Here is a 25666-nt window from a genome sequence, read left to right on the forward strand (position 1 = left end):
AGCACATTATCATTTTTGTCACTGTCTTATCTCCTGTGAGCACCCACAGCCGTCAGAATACACAGAATTAAATAATCAGATGATTTTTGTCACTGTTGTCAGGATCCACGCCCTGCTTCCTGACAGACTCTTACTTTGTATTATTCCCTGTGTTCCTCGTAGATAGTTTCCTGTAGCTTGATGTTCTCATTATCCTTGATTGCTTTCACCTGTGTCTGGTTGCTTTGTTCCTTGTGTCCCCACCCCTTTGTGTGTGTGTGTGTGTGTGTGTGTGTGTGTGTGTGTGTGTGTGTGCGTGTGTGTGAGGGTGTGCGTGTGCGTGTGCGTGTGTGCGTGCGTGCGCTCCTGATGAGCCTGTGTGAGTGCCAGAGAGTTAGTCTCACCTGACTCACATTAGGTCATCACAGGGAGCCCTTACAGCACACCCTTGTCCTACTTCAGTTTTTGTTGATCACACTTGTCCTGCCACTTTCTGTTTGTTTCCCAGTGTTGATAGTTTCCTGTGACTTCTTTGGGTCTTGTATGTTCTTGGTTACTTGCTCACTGTGTTCACAGCAGTTACTCCTCTTGGCTCCTGTCTCTGTGTTTCCTGGGTTTCTGTTCCCTGCATATTCAACTATTCCTGCTACCCTGTGTGTCCTGTATTCAAGAAATCCAGCATCCACCACTCACCCATCTCTCCGAGTGTCCTGGTTCCTGGTCTTGTCGTCTGTACTCACCTGTCTCTTCGTGTTTTCTGGTTCCTTGACTCTCTGATTGTACTATTCCTCCTTGTGCGTGTGTACTCACCTGTTGTTTAGTTGATCTTTGTTTTCTTGGTCCTGTAAATACCTCAGTTTAAATTATCCTCCTTTTTGTATTAATAAAGTTCTTTGCCTGAAAACTTGGGTCCAGCTCTAAGTTTAATATCAAAATGTGACAACTACAGTTTGACCATATTGTTCCAATGATTGTTTTTTTTCCTTCATATCAGTAGTATTTATTTTAGGATCTAGAAGAATACACTACCAGTAACTTTGTTGTACTACTATGATTTTCACTGTTGCAGTTGTGAGCAAGGCCTCCAGCACGCTATCCCTCACTATGTCACCACATATGCCCCGATGCTGCTCGTCCTAATAGCCAACCCTGTCTTCTTTAGCCAAACGGTATCTGCAGGTCAGCTCCTCTCTCTCTCTCAGGCCACTCCATGTCAAATACATTTGTGTTTGCACATGCACAGAAATAATAAGCTCTTTTCTTTCCGATCTAGTGACGTCTTTACTCAAAAGACGGCAAGGAATCTACACAGAAAATGAGAGACAGCTGGCCAATGAGATAAAAATCCGCTTCTTTAAAATAATGCTGGTGTTCTTTATTTGGTATGTTCCAGTTCTTTAACAAATGGACCATGTTAAAAGTGGGGATTTGCTGTACATTTTGGGGAGGATTGATACCAGTCTAGCATGAAGTCTGGTAACAGTTATTTTTCCTGTGTTCAAAGATAACCCAATCAGCCTACTAACACAGCTGAACAAATGTTATAACTTGTTCAAAGCCATTTAAAATGTTCTTGAATTGTATAACCCATAGCTTTCTATTCTATTTCTAACATTTTTTGTGATAAAGGAAATTTAAGGTCTGTGCTAAATTACACAAGAACTGCTCTAGATGTGTTCAGTGTGATGGATTATATCAACTGCTAATAAATATCATACACACATTGAAAACCAATAACTGGAAAAGCATAAAGATTAAAAATTGTAACACAGAACAGCACAATTGTAAAATGATGAGCTGTGATGTAAGTGAAGTATATCTACTTTTATAGCAAACAGGCTAAAATATCCATAAATGTAAATTCATTCAAATACTGAGTCTGAGTCCTCAATAGAGGTCAGATTAATCAAGTGTTTTTCATGTTTTAGCATGCTTTAGCTGGATAGAGGCTGCATATTCATATAATGAAAATATTATATCCTCTTTGTGCTCTGATGTTTTAGCTGGGTTCCCAACATCATTAATGAGAGTCTGCTGTTCTACCTGGAGATGCAGACGGACATCAATGACATTAGTTTCAGGAATATCAGGAATGCAGCCCTCATCACGTGGTTTATCATGGTGAGTTCAAAGATCTTCACATAGTGAAGAAAGAACAGCAGTTTTATCAAATATGTAACACCTTAAGTTGTTTTGTATCTTTACTCTTTCAGGGTATCTTGAACCCCATGCAGGCTTTCCTCAACACCCTGGCCTTCCATGGCTGGACAGGCTTCGATGTTGATCTCAGCCTGCAGCAGAGGAGGGAGCTGGCCTGGGACTCAGGTTCTACTTCAGCGCCTAACGCAGCCAGCCATAACCCCATGGTAGGAACTACTCTGCTCTACCAGAGTCATGTCCAGGAAGCCAAGAAAAACATGATGGGCAATGGACAGCACCACTCAGACGCCATCAGTGTCCTCTCAGAAGGTAATTGGGCTTTCAGTGGCAGCTACAGCTCACCTATATATCAGGGCTGGTGAAGCCAACACTCTCCTTATTAACCTCATGCATACAGTATATGGTACATGATGTCTCCTTATGCTTTGGCTCTTCTTAAAATGAATTGGGTGTTTTCTTTTGGATGAGACATTATGGAAGTAAAATACTTCCATACTCAGTTGTAACTGACTCATGCTGTATGCAGTAATGATGCATGTAGCATTATGTAACGCCCTGAAGACGTGTATGTTTTGATCCACGGTGTATTGAAAAGTACAGGAGCATGAAATGACACTGCTGAGAAAGTTACGCCATTTTTGTAAATAATGAACTGATGAAAACATTGATGTTAACATCCTGCATGTGTTAATCCAATCCCCAGTATGAATTCTGAACTAAATTACGGTTCTAAGTTTACAGGGTATGTATAATATGATATGCAGCAAAGCTGTTAATTATACATGTGCCCCCAGAAGCCACTTTATTGGGTACACTTTACTGAAACTAAAACTAATGCAGTCTAATACAACAATCCTAAAATAAAGCTTATTGAAAGTTATAATGTTGAGTTTTTGTCAAAAATGTTTTAGAGAGAGGTTGATTCAAATTATTAGTTATTTTGGAGGTTAACATATGTGTTCTCAAATTAGACTTGGTTAAACACCAATGTTTTTATTAGACTGCATTAGATTTAACTGGGTGTACTATATAAAACTGGTTACTGAGTATATGTTGAATAATGAATGAATTTACTGAAGAAAGAATGTCAATATTTATATTCTCATTCTAGAAACACTGAGTGTTGACATTGGTCTATGTTATGAAAGACTTTGACATTTCACAATAGGAAAAGCACATGTGTAACCAATAAAACGACTGATGTCTAAATTCCATTCCGTTGGTTTAGTTTTAGTGTCCTGGTATTGTTCATACTGGCTCACTGTCAAAGCTTAGGTTAATATGATGTGAGCAACATCTGTGCTTCTCCCATTTAAATGAATCAAATTGTCTGTTGTGAAAAAAAGCCTGTTAGTTTCATTCTATTAAATGTATCTTGGGATGATTTTGTAAAGATTTTCTACATATTTGCAGTCATGGCTGCACACCATGTGGATCATGTACAAAATCTGTGCCACCATTCAGTGTCTCTGAAATGACAAGTCTTTAGAAATAAAGTTAATATTTTAAGGGATTTATGTTTTTCACTCATTTATATTGGCCCTAAGTATATTTCTCACCAAATGCAAGATCAAAACAATATGAATTATAAATGTAATTCAATCAAAACAGCATCATTAAAGCCTGCATTTGCAGGCTGCACTTTCAAACCCCCCCCCCCCCCCCCCCCCCCAAAAACAATGTATAAATGAATGCGCATGTATAAACACATTTGTGATGGGGGTCTATACATGAATACAATAAGAATATCTGAATATATACTATAGTTTTTATTTGATCATGTTTGTCAAGGTGTCATGTAATAACACCCAGTAATCCACCCCTGCTTTTTCTTGCTAGGTTCAGAGTCTAGTACAGTTGAAATCCACATTTCCAGTGAGCTGCGAGACTATGAGGATGTAGACGCTGATGGAGAATCCTTGGAGAACTCTGTGAGACACTAGCCTGGGGTAATCAATAACCCACCTCCCTCTTATTTTACTGTACATCATGGGTCTTTTACTTACTTTTCTACTAGATGGTATTCTTTTAGCCTCTGTTGTCCTGTTACTCACTGGTCACAAGACTTAATTAGTTGGTGTGACAGAATAAGTCTATTTCTTGATTCCAAGCTGTTTTATTTTGTCTTTAAGCTTTTTAAATCTGCCTGCAGTACAGTGTAGTGTTACGTTAAAGTCCCATCAGCTGTATAGCACCTGAAGAGTCCCAAAGCCACTGTCTCTACTGTGTCTTGTCAGTCAGCAGAACAAACGTGACATTTTCTTATTAATGACTCGCAGGTTGACCTTTAAAGTTGCCTGAAGTGCCAGAGGAAACATTTTCACTGGCCAACTCCCAAGGAACAACAGAATGTAATAAGCTAATTAGTGTCTTTTTTAATGTTAATGGATTTCCAACTGTCAATCCATTGTATTTTTGCACCCATCTATTTTATACAACATTAAATATCCAAAATATTTAAGGTCTTGCAGACACCTTCTTAAAAAAAGTAAAGTCAATTCAAGACACAGGCTCCACAGGTTCTGATATCAAAATAGAGCAATTTATTTGAGACACTGAATGACTTCAACATTTTGTCTTGGAAACAGGTGACCCTGGACCAGGGTGCAAGAGAGATAATACCTGTCATAGCATTTATTCCATACTGGGCTCCTTAGTATGCCAAGGAAGGCCATCAATCCAAAGCCCAATTCTCAGTCTGACACAGACAATAATGGCTCTCAGCAAATGGAAAAAGTTAGAAAATGAACAACCCTTTAATTGTGACTTAAAACAAAAAAGACAAAAATAAATTGGCCCTTTTCTTTCAGCAAAATCTGAACATTTGCTAAATCCACTGTTACAAAAAGTGCACTTCATGTTGATCCAGCTGAAGTTGACCAAAAGGGAAAGGGACCAGGAAAATTCAAAGCAATGGCATGTTATGCTGCAGATACTCGCTTTCCATTCCAACCCTGTAAGCAGAAGGAAGCAGACCTGCTGCACACACTGTTGAAACCTGGCCCACAACACAGGCAAATCTGACCAAATCTGATAAGTGGGCAGCATCTGGTGGAATTGAACAGGCTGAATTATTGCTTTTTTTTTTTTTTTTTTTTTTTTAAACTTTTTACCAGGGCTTTTATATTTGACCTCCTCCTTCTGGTCCAAATGTGGTCTGGATTTTCAGTACTGATCAGAGGAAAGTGGTACGTTACAGGTTAATCCAGCTTTCCTCACTGAATCGTGCACAATATTCTTACAGGTAGGGTCTAAACAGATGATTGTTCTCTCCTATATTGCTGACCAAACAATTCTCTGAAGACAGACAATGAGGGGTAAATTTCTTCCACAGCTTTCAGTGACAGACGGAAGAGCACAACACACATCTTGACGCCATTTGTGACTCACTGGGGAAAAAAGAATAAACTTGATGCACTGAATGACTGGCCGAGTCGAGAAAAAAAAAGTGTATTAAAAGAAGCTGATGAGACATTCACTTCATTTAAAAAATAGGCCTCATCACGCATTATCAGCAAAGATGTGACAGCTCTAGCCATAATGAGCCCCTACAGGATGGCAATAAAGTGTACTGTATATAAACATATATACACAGTATATAAGTCTGTGTATTAATCTAATTTACATATCTTTACATTCTTTACATTTACATCCAAAATGGGAGAAATTTCTCCTTGTCAACAAGACTTTTCACATCTTGCCCATAAAAATGACATTTTCTAATCTCGATTGATTTGAGCAGGTCATTTTTAAGAGGATAGGACTATTTTGTTGGCAGGTTTCTTCTGCTGACCTGATGTTAAACGTGAGCTAAGAACTACCTGGTAGCAGCACATTCAGTTTTGACTTTCAAAAGTCCATCTGTGGAAAATAGACAAAAAAAATGCAAGAAGTACTCTTGAAACAAGCTATTCTCCACTGGGGAGAAGTTAAGCACCCTGTCAACAGACAATACTGGTGCTTCAGTACTGATATTACCTTTTTTACCACATCCCCAGTTAGTTCATTTGGATATGAAGTAACATTTACACAGAGGAATTAGTAAAAACCACAACCTTTTCTTTTCTAATTTGTTGTCTTTCACAGCCAAACATGTGTCTCGTTAACACTTTTTTTGTCCACCTTTGCAACCCGATAACAGCTGGACCAGTGGCCTGGAGGGATCACAGCTCTTCCTCATTAGAAACCTTTTAAAACATGGAGGCACCCAGAGAGTTGGATTCAGACCAGTCTCTGGGCTCTCTCAACTCTTGCATTCTGTCTCAAATAGGTGCTTCATTAAAACACACATCAATGTGTGAGGTGAACTGAATTCAACTGGTCAGGTGCTGCTGCAGTCATCTGACTCCTGCGAGGGTTTTGTCTGAGTCCACCTTAACAGCTCTTCATGAGCAGTGTCTGTTTGCTGGTGTCAGAAGAAGGCAATTTGCTGCATGTTCCAGGATTATCAAAGTCTGAAGTCAGCTATTTTCGAAGATCAAGAACACATACCTAAAGGGTAAAGAATGAGGTGGCATTAATAAAACATTTCAAGCTATCTTTTTTTAATACTGTTTTTATGTTTTGGCTGTGGCTTACCGAGCCGTCTGACGCACTGGCACCAACTTTGTCACCAGTGCTGTTCCAGCACACCTCGAAAATACCACCAGTACCCCTGTAGCTGTGCACCAAGGCTCCAGTCTAAAACGGGACGAACAAAAAACAGTCCATTAACTAAGATTTTGAAGTCACAATAAATCCTCTCTTCTATAGTGTATACACCCAAGTCCTAACACTTACCATGGTGTTCCAAATGTGGACACACTTATCAAAGGAGCCGCTGGCCAGATGTTTGCCATCAGGACTGAAAGCCACACTATAGACAGGCTCCTGGTGCTTGGTGAGTGTGTGAATACAAACCCCTCGCTCTATATCCCATAGGCGCACTGTCGAGTCGAAAGAGGCACTGTGGGTGTGGGCAAGACGGAGGTTACAAATCAGATAAAAGACCATGCAAATCATTATTAATTGTTGGTTCAAAATTTAAAAAAAAAAAAAAAAAAAAAAAAATGATGCACTCAGTTTGAGTATAACCTTTAGAAGGAAAGGGAAGCAAAACATTCAATCACTGCTTTATTGTGGGGGGAAAAGAAAGACTTACACTTTGAAATAATTCAATTAAAAAGTGTGAACTTTAAAAAAAAAAAAAAAAAGTTAACTATCAGACTGTTGAAAACACATGGTGATACAAACAAAAAGGCTGATTTCAATTAACACCTCTCCTTCACCAAGGTAATAATATGCAAGGCTAATCTCCTAAGGGTGCCCTTGGCAACAAATTAAAGTGAACTCAGAAGGATATTATCCAGGGAACAAGACTGAATTCAATTAAAAATGTATCATACATGCTGGTCAATGGGGGCATTCACTTAAGATTACCAAGTCATTTCCAAGCTGCAGTTACAATAATATTTCCAGTGTGAATTACAGGTATGCGGGGTTGTTCGGAAGAACTGTAAATTCCTGAACTAGAACATTTACACATGCATTTGTGTCTGGGTCAGGGTGCAAGGCTGTGTGCCACTGATGATTACTACTGTGCCGTAATTGAGCAATGTGAGTGCTTTTCCCACCTGGCGAGCATGATGTTGGAGTTGGGGTTGTTTGTGCCGGGACCTGTGGGGCTCCATTTGATGGTGTAGATCTCTTTACTGTGAGCCTGGAGGTCGTGAACACACAAGTCCTGCTTCATACTCCAAATCTGTGTGTGCAGCAAACAGAGACAGCAAATTATGACTGAATATAGCTCACCACTCAGGACTGTTCTCTTTAACCTCTGAGACTCAGGACTAGTCTCACCTTTAATGTCATGTCATCTGAGCAGGACGCGAGCAGCATACCTGATGGATCCCACTTAATGGCATTGACTTCATTCTGCAAAACACAAAACTCATTAGAATGAGGGTCCAAGCACGTTACGGTGTGAGACAAGGTCAAAAGAGCATCATGGACCAAGCTGTTTACCGTGTGGCCCTGGAAGGTTTTGAGGGGCCGGTCGTTGCCAAGTCGACATACGTGGATGCACATGTCTGTGCTACAGGAGGCAAAGGTGGTGTTGTTCTGCCAATCAACATCCAGAGCTGGGGCTGTGGAATATTATAGTCATTAAAAGCTTAGGAGATTTATGAGCCCACAATGTAATTAGACAGGGAACATTTGGCATCCTACTTGTTATCTACAATAATAAGCTGCTTCTACTGTTTTTGGACATGTGTGGAACTCACCTGAATGAAAAGGGAACTGCTGCTTCGCTTCCCCTGTGTGTGCATCCCAAATGATTGTCGTCTAGAAAAGAAAATTAAGCAAATTTTCTGAATACATAATTATGAAAATTTTGATATTATAAGAGTTCTTTAAAATGTATTATTAAGTACTGCCAGGGCTTGAAATTAACACCTGCCATCTTACCACAAAGGTCTCATAGTAAAAATAAATTATTGAATAACTGAAGCAACCAGTGTGATGGCCACTGGTGGAGAAACAGTTTTGTTTTCAAAGAATTATCCACAAATTCAATTAAATTATAAATACAGCTATTCATTAGATTTTGTTACACTGATGCTATGATATAATATTGACTGTTCAATAACGTAAAAATCTTTATCTTACTGTAAAAGATATATATATATATATATATCAAACAATTCTGTCTATAGCTTTATTGTAGAGTTAGCATTATAGTTTATGAAAACCAGGGAAATGATATGTCACATTTACTCTGTAGCAGATGAACCCCCAAAACAAGTTCATTTCAAGCCCTAGTATGGCTGAAGCCAAACATCATGAGACTGTTATTATTGAAAAACACAAATCCATGCTTAGGGAGCTTTATGAAATACCTTATCTACGCCAGCACTGAGAATACAGTTCCCCTTCTTGTTCCACTTGAGTGCAAATATGGGCCCTTTGTGCTGCCCCAAAGTGCTTGCCAGATTTCCTAATGGATAAGAATCATATCCATTTTTTTAGAAAATATAATTCAAAAATTGTCACACGTTGAATTAGTTACAGTAACAACAATATAAACCCAATGACTGAGGAAACAACACTGTGCTGGAATGATGGACATACCATCCTTTGTCCATATCCTGGCAAATCCATCATACGAGCCTGTTGCCAGGAGAGTCCCATCACTCTGTTGGATAAAAAGACAGCAAAACTGTTACTTAACCATCTTCAGGTGCACAGTCTGTACATGGTAAAAGTAGGAGAGAGACCAATAGATGATAGGAGAGACCTACATTCCAGTCCAGTGAGGTGACATCTTTGTTGCTGGGGACATCCTGGCCACCTTCTCGGATACAGTGGCGCAGCACCAGCTGGGTGGAGGTGGAGTTGTTATTCTCGTTCAGGTTCCAGATTCTGGCAGTGGAGTCCCCCGAGCTGAACAGAAGATCGACACAGGAGGAGGGAGGTCAAAAGATTGTTGCAATATAAGCTGTCAGCTATGGTTCTTATGAAGCCATTTATCTTACAAAATAAAAGCCAAGGCATGCATATACTACAGTATGACTCATCCAGCGTGAATGAAGATCTGTTTCAGCACAGACAGAGACTCACCCTGAGGCCAGCAGATCACTGACAGGGTTCCAGGCACAGATGAACACTTCAGAGTCGTGGCCACGGAGAACTGTGGCTTTACTGGCTGGTATCTCAACATCTATGTTAATTTCCATTGGCTCACTGTGGTTATCTGAGAAAAGTGTACAGACAAGCACACATATATTTATATCTGTATCAGTATTTGAATACAAACACACACATGCCCACACATGTCAGAAACCTCAGGAGCAGTAGAAATAAACTCCTGATAAATGTGCCTCTAATGAATATTAGTTGTTGCCAAGAGGTGGGGAGTTGCCTTTAATTAACAGAAATAGATCAAAGGAAATCTGTAGTGTTTTCGCTGGTATGCGCCGGTGCTATTTTTATTTATCTCAATCTGAAGATATTGACCCACTTGGCATGCGCACAATTATCACAGTATAATGAGAACCCACTCACACTCACAGTCATGCAAGCTTTAATTATAGGGAAAATCCTGAAGAGCTTTTATTTCATTTTTATCTTCTAAAATCCTCCATGTATCTTCTGACAGTGAAATCCTACTCACACCCAACTCTTCCTGCTGCAATCAACACCTCTGTATGATATTCTTAGGGGATATTCTGACACAAACATCCACTCCTGTTGTCTTTGACCAGAGTTCAAACCTGTTCTACACCTCTGAAGATGCATCTGCTAATACTATCACATGCTGTGAAAAGCACACAGCTGTGTTAAAGTGTGCACTACTTTTGACACACCATCTGTAATCGAAAAATATTTTGGTAGGTGCAAAAATGCATAGAATGATTCCTTATGAGAGCATGTAGTGGAAACAATGCAGGAAGAGCAACTCCTGCATGCCGAGTTGGAACAATCCCTGTTTCACATACAGATTCATAATATAGTTGAGATGTAACAGTATTCTGAAATATTAATATTGGGATGAGAATGCTGAACTTCAATTATTTTGGGTTCAAGCTTTTATATATTTTAATTCAACTTACTCATGTTGTGAGTGCCGTTCTCTTCCCCATTTACAGTGGTTTCTCCATTCTTTGGTGCATTAGACTGGTTTCCAGAGGTTGAAGCTGCCATGCCACAGGCAGCCTGCTGCTGGGCTAGTTTGTCACGGAAGGCCTGCTGCCGCGTCTGCACCACATCTGGCATCACGGCATCAATGAGCGACAGCGACTCAATCGGCCGACCATCGAAGACTGTACCATCCTGTAAGGACAGCAGCAGTAAATAACACACCATGAGGCAATGTGATCTTTAATCAGTGACTTGTCTGTAGTCATGCTTTTTGATAACAATTAAAAACATGAAGTGTGTTCCCTAATTGGTACTCTTCTACAAACATTCTTCAGCATTTCTTCCAGTATAATGATTAACAACAATGTGAAAAATAGCAGTTAACCCAGTGTTCTGTCATAGAGATCAAAGTCTGCCTTTGTCTCATTAAGCAACATCAAACATCTGTAGGACTCAGAAACAGCAGGGCCCTGCTCTCACCTCATTGATGCTAATTTCTGCCTCCACGTACTGAAGCCCTTTCTGCAGGATGGAGATGAGGGCTGCAGGGGGCACTAGTGTTCCATTGATGTTAGACTGGCTGATGTGGCTCTCAATACCAAAGGTGAATGCTGAGTGGGAGAAACCTAAAGACAAAACATTCACAATCATTAATGGGAGAGTGCCAAGAGCAAGATGTGCACAAACACTGCACAAATATTCAAAGAAAAGTCTTGTCTGATTCAAACAAAGCAAACAGTAATTGAACACAAAAACTGAATGGTGTAACAAAGACGTCATTATGTTTGTATTGTTTGTAATAAGGCTTGCCCATATCAGTGTTGACCCCCTCAGAGCTGCTGCTGCTGCTACCTTGTATTATGTCAGATAGCCTTTAAAGACATCTCAATAAAGAGTAATTAAATATAGCAGTGATGTAATAATTGATCATACAGAATAGCAAGCACCATGTTGAGAAATACTCAATATTTTAGAAGGGCCCCTTTATTTCCATCCAGTATAAGCTGACAAAAAAATAAACCTTAATATGAGACATGTAGGTAGCATATCAGGTACCCTGTCTATAGAAAGTGCATAAGCATGACAACTGCACTTTCCCAATGTTCAAGTAAGACACAGATTGTTTCAAGCCCGTGTAAATCAATTTATTTTCAGAAAAAAAAAAAGTGTGTGTTTTTAGTGAGACAAACCTGATTCTTGGAGATATCTGTAGACCAAGAAGTTCACTTCGTCACTGGTAATACTCATCTTAGCCCAATAAAAGGGAGGAGGTATGCTGGAAGGCTGGGCTCACTCCTGAAAATATCATTAAAAAAAGAGCTGGGATTAACATTTTCATCTTATGTTTTGTTTATGAGATATTTTTAAGCCATTCTAACAAAAATGTATCTCTGTTACTCTACATACATACAAAGTCTGCACCCTGAACAAATCTGTCCTGGTCTTTGGGCAGTGATGCAGGCATGTGCCAACATATTTTAATGCGTGCATACACAGAGGGAAAGCCCTGACTTCCAGCCTTTTAGTTGGTTACTACATGCTCACTCTTGTCCTTACCCACTGCCGCATGATTCATTCCTTTGACAACATCAATAGCTGAGTTACTTAACCTGTAAATCCATGTCTAGTACTGAATTCAAGTATTTCCAGCCTCTTTTTTCTGGCCTAATAGGAGTATCTATATCCATCTGCCTTCCAGTGAGAACTGAATATTGTTTCCCATTAGTGATTAGGTTAACCATCTAGATAGAAAGACCCCTGATAACACAGTAAGGATATTAAATGTCAGTCTACTGTATCTAGAGAATGACGAAGTAGAGCAAAAGGCCAATTATTCATAGCAGCCTGATAATCCTGAGTGATTTTCAACCATTAGGTATTTAACAGAGCTTATGTTAACATTTCATTTCAGCCTCAAAACTGAAGGGAGCTGACCATACAAAAACACAATTATGTATTTAATCCCATCATATTCTGTCCTCAAGCTGGTGAATGCTACAAGAATACTGTATAATTAATAAACTAACAACAGCAACAGCAAAGTCAGTGGAAGTGGAACAATACTGCTTGAAGACAATGTAAACATACACAAGCTAAATGTACAATAAATTCAATAAGAACACAAGGACTATGAGCAAATAAAGGTAAGGAAGAATGCAAACCTTAGATTTAGTCATGACAATGCAGTGATTTTCTGCTCTTCCATTCAGAGATAAAGGAACAACATTTTGCTGAGGATACAAAGCAAAATAAAGGGGCTGTGTCAGGTATGAAGACTGCATGGCTGTCCAACTTTCATTCCACACACTGTCCAGGCCCACTCGAGTTTCCCTTTGGTAGCATAGCAACAAGGGTGATCGAGCAAAACAGACAGAGAATGGTGTTGTCCCAATTACCAGTGGGCATAGAGCCAGAGGGGTTGAACATGTTACTCAACATGAATTATTCACTTTTTCACCTTGGTATATTCTTTCCGATGCAGCATGCTTTTATTGTATCACAGCTAAAGGCTGGGACTATAACAGCCTGTGTGCAGCCACTATGTGATAATTTATATTTTCTAACAGGAAAAAAAAAAAGTTGTTCTATTAAGTTAGATCTGGAGTTTCTAAAAATCCTTCCAAGAACCACAAAAACCAGAACAAACAGCAACACATGCATATTACATAAATACTGGCTTAATCTCATCATTATGCAGATTCTTATTAGCATTTACATCAACATACAAAATGCATTTAAAAAAGAAAAAGCTGTTTGCCTCTTTCTTCCACCAAATAAAACCAAATAAAGCTTGTCCACCTTAGCCACTGTATCCTGCTATGACCACTGCCACTGTGTTTCTCTTTAGCTAAACAGCTCACATATGGGACTAGGAAAGGCTAGCCACATCACAGCAAAGGCAGCCGCTGCACCCAAAGCCAGTACAACAACATACCAAACAACTGGAAACGTAATTAACAGGCAGCCTGGAGTGGCTCAGAGCCCATCGGTGCAGGGCAGCAGCAATAATCCCTCTATCTGATGGGCCTGTGATGCCACCATCCATTATACAATTCCCTGGGCATCCAAGCTTCCTTTGACCAAACAATGTGTCTACCAGGAATCTAGAAAAAAAATACTAACCTCTACAATGGCTCTCAGGTTTATCCAGTGAAATGATAAGTAGAGTCAAAGTACAAAGATATGATTCCTCTAGGAAAACAAAACATTTTACAAAAGGAAAAAAAAGCACTTAAGTCTACTTGTCAGGCTGCTTCTATGAAAACATTTCACAAATGTATAATGTGGAAAATATGTAAACTACAGAATCTTGATTGTGCTTATTGCAACATTGCAGTTTTAAAAGGTGCAGGCAACATGAATTATTATACCATTGTTCATCGAGAGTGGAAAAAATATTGGACACATATTTAACGAATTCCAGTCTATTTTAGTCTGGTAATATTTTCCATAAAAGTGTCTTTTGTCACACTAGAACTCTCCATCTGTGTGGAATAGTCAAGAGAAATGAGGACTCATGCAAAACAGTACAAAAAATGACTTTTACATGAATCATTTCAAACACTTGTCTTGGAGTTTGACAAAAAGAACACATAGAAAGCAGCCAGCTGAAACTGGCAAAGGGATCTATATGTCAGGCTGACCTAAACACCCTGCTGATTCATTCACACATGCCATTGCTTTCCATGTGTAAGGCTGATTTTAACTGAAATTATACTCTTTAGAGAAAAATCAATGCACTGTATTGGCAGATTACCCCATGTACAACAAGTCATTTCACTTTTGATGGTTGAATGTATTTATCTGAACCAGAGCAAACTCATCTTGAACAGAAACAAATGGAGGCAGGGACAGAAAGTCAACTGGAAAGTCCCAAAGAAAACAACCTCAGGAAAATGCTGGTGTGGCCTTCAGGGAGAATAGAACCTGCTGGCAAAAGACTTGGAAATACATGTGTCCACAGATGCAGGTTGTGTAGGTTAATGTACCATCAAACATTACCCTGAGTTTCTTACAAAAGTACAGATGTGAATGCAAATAGAATACATGACTCTGTGGGCCTCCAAGCCTCACAGAAGAACATAAGGTTCTTAAGTTGCTATGGTAATATGAATCATTTCTAACAGTAAAAAAGGAAACAGAAATCCCACAGCCATTACCTGACTGTTTAACCAGACGAGCCCCAACCTGGAAATACTACAGAGAAATTACACCACACCCCAGTTGACATGACCCGTTTGTGCAGAAAACCTAATTGTGTTTTAAATGCACCAGATTAAATAATTCCCAAATAGTCTTTGTCATCACTGTGCATGTATTTGATGTAATGGAACACAAACCTGAAAAACATGCATCTATCCAAACAAACTTAATTGTACAATAGAAACAGTAAACATTAAAAAAAAAAAACACAATTAATTTAGCAAAACTCACATGTTGCTGCATTCCACAAAATACCAATGGAGTTGCGGCACCATATGCTGCACTAGATCTCATCTGCTAGTCCAGTTTTATTTTGATATACTTCTGGCTAAAATCCACATTAGAAATGAATCAGTTTTATTCCTCGTCTTTCCCCCATCTTTCCTCTGAGATTTTATGCTAAAAGGCCCTGCCAAAATGAACTGGCTTCTCATTGGATAGTCATTACATTTGTAAGCTGTAATTTTCAAAAGGATTAGATATACTCCCTGTCAATCATACATTAATGGCAAAACCCAGAATCAAGCACTACTACTTGATCTGACAAAACGCTGTTCAATGGACCTGCAGAACAAACTCAGAGAAATATGATAATGTTTGAGCATGAAATGCACAGTTAAAGTATTTCCTTATGCTTTAGCTATGAATACCTGACTTGGAGTCTGCTGTTGCTTTAAATGTTTTCATTTCATTGAATTACAATTGAGTATCAATTGTCTGAAAGCTCTCTTACTCAACATTATTGATCTGTATGCTATCAGATCACATAAACAGACTTATGTACTCCACGTTTATAACAGCATTAACGTTACCAATGCAAGCAGATGACTGGAGGGAAAAAAAAAACAAAAAACAGTAGGACAGACAAATGAAACCCCTAATGGGTAAATAATGAGAACCCCCGCTGTGGTCATCAGGATCATTAGGCCTAACTTAAGGACACTTGCTGCACTGTTGCAACCATTATTGACAATGTAAACACCACCTTCAAGCCTTCATCCATCTTTTCACCTGAGCTTGCAGTTAAATTACAGGAATAGAAAAAAGGCCTTCATACTGTATACGCAACATATTTCAACTGTGGTTTCAATCTTATGTTGTAAATGTTATAAAGTCCACAGCTACCATTATTTGAAACAGGTCCCATCTATTATAGTGCTACCATGTGAACCTGCAGTTATTGAAGGATCCAGCTGAATGGTCCCTGAATCTCCCCAACCAGAGTCTGTGCTTTACCATGTACAAGAAAGATAACTGAACTCCAAATGCCCTCTAATATTATACTTAAAATGATCTTACAGCCAGTAGATGTTTAATTTAAACAGGGAAGGCACATGAACTTGTCTACACGAACTAGTGTGTATGTTTGTTGTTTGTATTGTCAACTGCCACCTCAAACACAGCATGCACAATAATTTAATCAAATTAGAATTAGGTGCTAGTAAATTGAGTGAACTAGTCTGGATCTTCATTGAATCCTATGGCTTCTTCATCATTGAGAATGTATGATTAAATATTTGCCAATTTTAACCTGATCTAACAAATCATAAAATAGACAAGAGAATCTATAGACACATATAGACACATTAGTTTGGAACAACAAAACAATTATTTCAGGATAGCCATTGGAAATAGACTTGTTAGAATTTAGCTAGCCTGGTCTAAACAAATGTGCCACTGCAGATATTTTTTTTGCACAACACTCTAATAAGGCCTGTTAAAAAAAAAAAAAAGAAAAGAAAGCAAAAGAGCGATCCACCCATAACCGAAATCACACAAAGTCCTTTCTGAACATAATCATTTGAATGAGGAAAAAAAATAAATAAATAATACAGCAATGAGAACAACACAACCATCCCCTACACATGCAGGCTTGAAAAGAATGATGCTGAAAACCAGCATACCAGAGACCCCATTTTCTCATGGACAGTCACCTCCTGACAGATGTGCAAACAAGACCTGGAAACAGCAGCCATTTTCTCTTGAACTGCTCTGCTGAGTAAAACCCGCCTTTGAAGCTTCTGGTTGGGCTGCAGTCTTGAGGGGGGAGGGTAGTGAGAAAGAGAGTGGGGGAGGGTAATCGGAGAGGGGGAAGGTGGAATGGGAACAGGGTGATAAATAATGATGCCCACACAGGTAATCACAACAACCATTTGCACATTATTTCTTGCCTCTTTCAGTGAGTCACTTAGTGACAGCCAATGTAGGTCGGCAAACAGTGGGGGATGGTAGCCTTCGGTCTCTAGGGGAAATACTTCTCCCACGTTTCCTGTTGGTGGCAACACTTAATGTTCACCAGGGGTGGCCAACTTTGTGCGAGGAGAAACAGCTGCATTTTTTTTTTTTCATCGTGACCACAGACTCCACCTACTGATTAATACTCCTTTAAGCAGAGGGGAAACTACCACAAGAAATTAAGAAATAACCTGCTGAGGGGACCAGCTGGAATCTAAACTTGCAGTCTTCTTGCTCTCCCTGGCACAAGGTTGGCCAATGCTGTAGCCAATATGCCTAACCTACTGGTAACTCCAGCAGTTAACAATTAAAAAGGTAATCAAGGTAATACATAGCCACCAATACTGCAAAAAACACACCAATGCTATGATTCAATCTATAATGAGTCATATCTTACTCTGGCCGATTTGCAGCAATATGAGTGTTAGGCGTGAATTATACATTCACAGGGATCACCACCAACTGCATTTTCACCATGGAGAATGAATGGGGGCTGGTGACACCGAAAGGATTCATTGCGGCTTCTAATCAGGGGCAAGAGGGCTGAAGATCCACCCTCATGTTGAAGTTATTAGGCTCAAATAAAATGACAAGTCCCACTTGTCCATTGGTGTCTACTGAGACTAAATCAGCAGCAGCTGTACATTGTTTAAAAAAAAAAAGAGAGATCTTATTGGATTTTTTCCTATCAAAGTTGGACATTACACCATATACACAAAAGAAATATACCCATAAAAATCCTTATCAACGGTACTGCTGAGTAGAATATATGAGTAAATAGTAGAAGAAACTGTATAAATAAAGTGAAAGACTAAATCTATTATAATGTTGCAGGGGGAAAAAAAAACACTGAGGGGGACAAAAAGATTAATCACTTCTTGCAGCATTCTGCTATCCAAAATAATTAGAAAGTTCAAATTACAACTGGAAATAAAAAATTAAACACGTTTGAGACATTTTACATTAAGTGCTTCATCACGACACCATTACTAACTGCTAGACATGGCGGTGGAATCTTATCAACCTTAAAACCTTAATAGATGCATTATTCCAACTGGTCTTCTTGGACAGTATTTCTTCCTATACCTGTAGCAACATGCCCACACCAATACATATCCTTGCAGGGGTTTTTTTAAACTTGGTGATATTTTCTTGCTCTGAATGCCAGATAACCAGACAGTTTATAAAGTCACCGTAATCACATATATATCAGTTGAGAAGACACTGAAATTAGTCTATTTTGAAATGGTGACATCATTTGGGCAGAGGAAGATATATATATATATATATATATATATATATATATATATATAGATGAGAATAAAATACCAGTCTTGGTTAAAGAAATATAGCATGAGACAGGAAATACATCAGATTTTTGGCCAGCAACACAAACACAGTAACCAGGTTATTGCATGTCAACACTGTCTGATTTCCTGCCTTAATATTGTTTCATATGTGCATGTAAGCACACAAAGAACTGGCTGCTGTAGGGCATGTAAGTATATGCGGCTGTGTGGGGGTGGGTGGCAAGTAAACACTTTGCGTTTGAGTGTGGAGGAGGCAGTGGGAATAAAACAATACAAGCAGACATTGAACATGTTAATCAATATATGTTATATATGTCTTCATCACTGACATGTATGGATTAAAGAATTGCAGAAGATTTCACCCATCAAGACACTAAACAACTGAACATAATCTCTTTTGAACAATGCATTTTACTGCACAAAGACAGGTTTGTAAAATAGAGCAGTTTTAAATTTAGGCCAGTGCATACTGTACCACAATAACAGGATCAAAAACGAAAGTTCTTCACATGGAATCTGAACTTAAGAGTAAATGATTCGTACTATTTATCAAAATTTAATAATGAAGAGCTCCTTTGGCAGTCTTCTTGATGAGTTGACATATTGTAGATGCTCGTAACATCTCCACCATTGACAGGAACTGACACTATTTCATCTTGCATTTTTACTAACAGAAGAAAAGAGGATGTGTGTATTTTAGACATTTTTGGTAAAGGTATATTTTATTTGTGCATTTCATAAAAAGAAGGAATTAAGTGTCCTTGAGATAGTAAAGTCAACACAGAGACCTCAGCCATGCAATTCTTGTTTTTCAGCAAGATGAGAATTGCACAAAATAAGCTTCAAAACACAGCAACACAACAGTGTGGGCAATACAAGGGTTGCTATGGTGACCAGAAGATCTAGCTTCTCTGTCAACAGCTGCTCATGCCACCCTAAATACCCCCCACTCTCCTTGAGCTTTCCTCCCATCTGACATCAGGGTCAAACAAACAAAGCAGACAAGTGAGGTGAAATACTGATCTTCATCCTAAGCTGCCCCACGACTGTTTCTTTACCTACCGCTTACATAGTGCAACACAGCCTACTACACATGAAAGCTTTTCCTGTAATCAAAACAATCCTTGTAATGTTTTTTTTTTTTTTTTTGGTAAAACCATCCTAGGGTATGACATTGACAAGTTTCAAGAAGTTTCGAAGGAAATTGCTATGTAGCAGCAGACATTACACTTTCACTGGCAATCTACAGATGGTCGTTTCGTTTCCTGAGAAGAGTGCTCAAAGCTACAACTCGTGGTGTTCCTGAAAACCATGCGCTCCTATCGTTCATTAACAACAACACTAATCTCTAGTTTCTCATGCCTTTCATAAGTAATGCACCGCTTTCTATGGACAAGTGTAAGACTGCCATTAAATGTTACTTCAGCACCATTCAATGATGCTTGAAGGAGTGAAAAGAGGTTGACTATTGTGTGCAACAAATTGCCAACCATAGAGATAACATAGGACAGGGTTATGGAGGAGAAAAAAAAAAGGTTTGTTTGTACTATGTGTTGTCCAACAACATCCAAAGGCAAATGCTTCAAAACAACAGGGTCAAATGTCAATTCATTACAAAGACTAATGGAGCAGATTTTCTGAGAGCCTCTAGATGTAATACTGCACATGTTTTTACACACGTAAAAAGTGACAGAAAAAGCTGTGCTAAAAACTGAAAAAAAAAAAGATTGACGATGGTTGGACTGCTTTAATGGCTTGTATGAGAATGAAGTGTCCCTGGTTGAATCACCAAAAGAAACAAAGTAAGAATTTTGCATACAAAGCCACAACAGTCTACACACCTCATCACTCTAGATACAATTCAATAGTAAAACCTAAATCAATATGTTTTGCAGGTCTACTAATGTTGTGTTAATATTTTTAGATGCTCTTAATGATTTTACAGTGCTACAAAACACACAAACTTACAACATACGCTTACATGGCTGACTCAGCAGAGGGTGAAAAGTCAATATTCCATTGAGTAAAAAAAGTTCTCATTTTGACCTGCCTTGAACAGTCATCCACCAGCATTAGTATTTCTCCCACCTTCCTTCTGAAAGTCAAAATTACAGGCGAGCTACAGAGGCACAATGGGAAGACAGCAACACAGATACTAAGCTTTTTATACTTTTTTTAATATCAGTATTAAAAAAAAATGAGATTACCTTATTGCAGGTATATAACCTAAGGGGGAAAATCTCTTGACTGTACAGAACCTTAAATAGACAGGTGAATATATTCTATTTAAAATGGGTCTAAAGTCTTTAGAGAAGGAAACTTAGTCATTAGCTATGATGGGTTTAAACACAACAGAAATAGAAATTTAATAGTTGCTGGACACCGAAACAACTGAATGTTTAAAACATCCTTATAGGCATATCCAGCTGTCCCACTTGTTTTAACTGAAATACACACAGACACAATACATGCATAACTGACACAAGTTCACACAATGATAAACAGAGTCACTCTAAATACAAAATACATCCAAATAAATAACTACAGCCTTGAACTAGCCAGTGCTTGTATGGGCGTTATTTCAGTGTAACCACTGGGGCTGCCAGTTGGCTGATAGCCCATGAATGCTGCATGTTTCTTTTGGAGGGAGAGAATGGCTCACCTCCCCCCATGGTCTATCATAAATAAACACTGCTACAGAAATATTTGGACAGCCCAATACAGAGCTCTGCAGCACCACAAGCCTGACATGGGCTTTCTCAGGGACTTCCTTGCCCTTGTTATGAGCAGGGGATACAATTCTGTCCTGAGCACAATGTACCTTGGATTTGTTGTTGTCTCTTCTGAGCCTCAGTTCATTGAGTCCATAGTAGTTGCATTTGAATGAGATACTAACGATCTATTTAGGAGGAAATGAGGACTGACTACAAGCTGTCATATATATAAATTATGATTCTTCACATGTTGTAGGCCATCCATTTTTCCACAAACCTGACACTGCATGCAGCACTGAAACCAAAGGCAATAAGTTCCTTTGCTGATTCTGTCAGTGAATGTGAGGCAGGCAGACAACAATCTGCAGGTCAATAACATTATTCATTTATGCCCTCAGAGGACTCAGTACAAAGGTAACTGTGTCCATCTATTGAAACTCAAATTAAAAGACAGTAAAAGCACAGAAGAAAAAAAAAATGTAAACCATGATTGACTCATAAAATACAGCACTTAGAAAACATACAGCTTTTAAATCTACCAGTCAAAGTCAACAATATAGTATATTTAAAAAAATGAAACTTATTTTGTCTTAAGTATGCACTTAAGAGATCATAAATCTCCTGTTGTTCTTTTAGTAGGCAGCACTAAACCAGTTTCTATAACGACTGCAATCAAGGTTCAGAAGTGGTAAAAATGCAGGTAGGAAAAGCCAACGTGACCAAAATCAATATCAACAATATGAACAAGAATAGATTTGCAATTTAAATATACATTAACATACAAAAATACAGACAAAAATAATATAAAATCATCAAATTTGTGTTTGGTGTATTACAAGGTGTTCCACTTTTATGCATTGTGTCAAAAAACTCAACCATGAAAAACTAAAACCTGAATAACTAGAGTTATCTTTATCTACAGTTTGCTTAGAATCAATTTGTATAGCTGTATAACAGTAACATTACAAAATAGGGCACTAAATATATATATATATATATATATATATATATATGTGCGTGTGTATCCTCCAGAGTGCTCAAATCTATTTAATGGACTGTGGTTTTGGTAAACCAGACTCACTCTGAGAAAATGAGTAAGCAAGCTGTGACATTAAGATGTCTGAGAAGAAACATTTGGGAGTATTTTGAATTTTATACTATATGTAAATATGCTGGACTAAGACTGCAGAAAATGCAGACAAAACGTATAAGAACCATGTAATTTAGAATGAAGCTACTTAGACAGCATTTACATTTATTTAAACTATTTCTATGATTGTTTGCTCTAGCTTGATATTTTTAGAAAACAAAACAGTTGTGTTACACAATGATATCACAAAGCATCTGCAACGAAAGACACAAATATGGTGGTATATTCCTTTGTTATACATAAATTCAATGAGCACAACAGTTGTGGTATCTCTGTCATCATGACACTGGAATACTATATGGTCTTGTTATAATAAACAGTATGAAAGTGCAATACATGGGCAATAAGTGCAATAGATATTCACTGGTATGTCTGTAAAGAAATTCTTTTAGTTTTGTTAGTGATATTCACATAGCACATGTACAGTATTTTTATTTGGGACTTCTAAGTTATGTGCACTGTAACCATATTCATTTTTCATTGTATCTTTTATTTTTATTATATTTAGTCCCTTCTATTTTTATTACATATTCTACCTCTTTGTTACTTATTTTAACTCTCCTCTACCTTGCGAGCAATGAAAACGTGATTCTGTACATATGCGTACTTGTGACGTAAAAATGAATGGTAATAAAGTTGAACCTGAATAGTAAACATTAGTAGGTGTCACCCAGCTTATGACTAATAGCCTACTATTAAAAAAAGGTGAATGTCACAACTAAAACATCAAGTAATTTCCTGCTAATAAATTTTCACCAAGGACCACCTCTCCAATGCAACTTATGTGTCTGATTAGGATAGCTAAACAACACTGACTGATATTGTGGACAAACAACAGCCACTAGGTCAACAAGAAAAATGGGGGCATCACTTTGGCATTCACTATCTGGGCCAGTAGAAGCAAAATCAGGTTAAAACAGGATTCAAACAGCAGTGTGTTTTAGCTCTTTCTTTTTTCATCTGAATCATGTCTTGCTTTAACAGAGATAACGAGCACTTTGATGCTCGGAGGCCATGCGAGGCATCTTAACTGTGTCTGTACGTGCTGTATCCCAATATACCATGGACTAAAACTAAACATATATATACACATTCATGTCGAATTAATGTAAAATAAGAAAAATCTGCAGGTCACACGTTTCTTAATCTCTTTATAAAAGTAGACTGCTTTATTAAGTGCTGTGTAGATATACAGAATGACAATATGCTCCTATTTAGCCAGGTTTCTTCTGGTATATTGGTGCTTCTATTGTGCTATGAGAGAGCTGACACAGTCAGAAAAGAGCTCAACATTGTAGTTATACAGTAACATGAACTGTCCCTTGAAAACTGGTGGCAGTGGCTAGTACAGTTGAATGTCTTTCCCATCCCCCACTCATGTGCTTCATAAGTCTGGATTGCAAAATAAATATGCATCATTCATGTCAGTTGAAACAAAATGAAACTGCACTGGTGCAACTTAATGCAGTGGTGATTTCTATTGTGCCATTAAAGGCTAAGTGCTTATCCTAACGATTCACTAAAACAGGACAAACTTCCACCTCTAAAACTTATTGTATTTTATGAAGTGGTCCACAACTCAGCTACCGAGGTTTAATGGGAGTATTAGAAAACACTCATTATTAGAGAAGTAGGTTGTTTGGATAACTTACAACTAAAGAGAGACATTTAAAAGGCACAAGCTGGAATTTCAACACACGTGTGGAGTCAATGGGTGACTAAGCTATGCCGGCAACCTCCTAATCAGCGCCATAATCACCTATTTCTCAAAGTCATTATGCTCTTCGCATAAAAATCCACACACACAAACGAAGCCAAATAAACAGTCTGGGAGCAGGGCAGTGTAAACCGTGACTTTTACTGGCTTACCTTTGGTTGTGAGAGTGAACTCGTGGTGTGCGCCGCCACCTCTTCCTCTTCCACAAGGAGAACCCCCCAACTTCAGTAAGCTAGCGACGACTTTCCTCCCATTTTGCTTACCGTCATATTTCAAGTTCCGACCGCTGCTGTGTGACTCAGTGTCGGCTAATTCCGTGAGTCAACAAAGCCTCTATGCCCCAGACACACTCGCAACTGGCGGCAAAGTTGGAATAAGCTCGAGTTTCTGTTGCTGAGGCTGCTACTCTGTGGAGTTTCAGCGTTCACTGAGAACAGGGACGTAAAGAGACAGCAGCAGGCGCTGATCGACAGCGGGAGAGAGACGTAGACAACGAATAGGAGAGAGAGAGAGAGAGGGGGGGGGGGGGGGGGGGGGTGAAGGCTAACTGACCTTAAACCTGAATACTGAAAACATGACAACCCGATGTCGAGTAACATTGCGAATCCATCATGTAGCCTGTATATTACTGTACAAATGTCAGTTCACAAACAGAGTTACAAAACTATCTCATTTTACATAATACACAAAATGCTGCTGACCTACTCTTTCTAGGGCTGTGCCTCATTGCCACCACATACGGTGTGCGCTAATTATTGCTTAAACGCTTACAAACATGGCAAATAATTCATAATAACACACCACCTATTATTAAAATGCCACACTCTTAAAACGCGCCTAAAAGTGTGTTATTGCATTGGTGTTTTGTGTTAGTATTTGCAGTGAGCTCAGTCTCTCAGGCTACAGTCTAGCAAGTTGCGTATCTGGCCTCTGAGCCACTTCCCCTCCCCCACGCAGCACTATTTTTCGCCTGCCCGGTCACACTCCCGGTTGATTAATTCTCCTTTCGCCTTGCTCAGTCATTCAGATTTGGAAAGTAAATAACAAGTTGACATCATTACGGCTCTACACTGGTGTGACACATTCCTGTGGTTACCGTATGTACGGCAGCATATGCGCAGTACATATTCCATTCTAAAACCACCACCAAATGCAGGGTACGTACTGTATGTATAAATATATGAGCATATAATGGTGTGTCAAAAAGAAAAAAAATACAATAAAAGAAACTGAAATATAACAGCTGATACACATTCAAACTGATTGTGGAAGCAACCATTCCAGTTTCAAATTCACCCATTAAAACATATTTGTTGCTCTAGTGCAGGGACGGGCAATTCTGGTCCTCAAGAACCACTACCCTGCTTGTTTTCCAACTATCCCTGCCCTACCTACTGCTGATTACCTGGATAGTTGGAAAACAAGCAGGGTAGTGGCCCTCGAGGACCGGAATTGCCCCACCCCTGCTCTAGTAAGTTTTTATGGCACCAGGCTGTTGCAGGCACGATGCAGAAAAACTACACATAGGACCATAATCACCACAGCACAGGAAGCAATTACATTGAGGAATGTTAGCCAG

The 25666-nt window shown here is 38.8% G+C and overlaps 2 protein-coding genes across 5 annotated transcripts in view; one reads left to right on the plus strand and one right to left on the minus strand.

Annotated features, from left to right (window-relative positions):
* gpr143 (G protein-coupled receptor 143) overlaps positions 1-4908 on the plus strand; it is a 13166-nt gene extending 8258 nt beyond the window's left edge. Inside the window, exons 6-11 of one of the 2 annotated variants that reach the window (XM_026295699.1) lie at positions 1049-1158; positions 1253-1361; positions 1983-2100; positions 2193-2448; positions 3979-4088; positions 4419-4908. In XM_026295699.1, the coding sequence (XP_026151484.1) occupies positions 1049-1158; positions 1253-1361; positions 1983-2100; positions 2193-2448; positions 3979-4082 (697 nt within the window). In that variant the 3' untranslated portion in view covers positions 4083-4088; positions 4419-4908. Of the gene's footprint in view, positions 1-1048; positions 1159-1252; positions 1362-1982; positions 2101-2192; positions 2449-3978 lie in introns of both variants that reach the window. The other variant, XM_026295698.1, reaches the window with a different exon arrangement.
* Positions 4876-24561, minus strand: tbl1x (transducin beta like 1 X-linked). Of its 3 annotated transcripts, none has more exons than XM_026295696.2 (16): positions 24240-24561; positions 12921-12989; positions 11949-12054; positions 11239-11384; positions 10731-10950; positions 9739-9871; positions 9420-9561; positions 9250-9313; positions 9018-9115; positions 8403-8463; positions 8143-8264; positions 7978-8052; positions 7752-7879; positions 6919-7084; positions 6718-6819; positions 4876-6630 (listed from the first exon to the last, which is right to left on the minus strand). In XM_026295696.2, exons 3-16 carry the CDS (start codon positions 12004-12006, stop codon positions 6604-6606), a joined length of 1542 nt encoding a protein of 513 aa, XP_026151481.1. In that variant the 5' UTR covers positions 12007-12054; positions 12921-12989; positions 24240-24561; the 3' UTR covers positions 4876-6603. The 3 variants fall into 3 exon arrangements, with proteins under 3 accessions (XP_026151481.1, XP_026151482.1, XP_026151479.1); XM_026295697.1 differs by lacking the exon at positions 24240-24561 and adding an exon at positions 16896-16967; XM_026295694.2 differs by lacking the exon at positions 12921-12989.
* Between the last annotated feature and the right edge of the window lie 1105 nt (positions 24562-25666).

This window comes from Mastacembelus armatus, chromosome 21 (genome assembly GCF_900324485.2).
Source record: "Mastacembelus armatus chromosome 21, fMasArm1.2, whole genome shotgun sequence".
In the NCBI taxonomy this organism is placed as follows: Eukaryota; Metazoa; Chordata; class Actinopteri; order Synbranchiformes; family Mastacembelidae; genus Mastacembelus; species Mastacembelus armatus.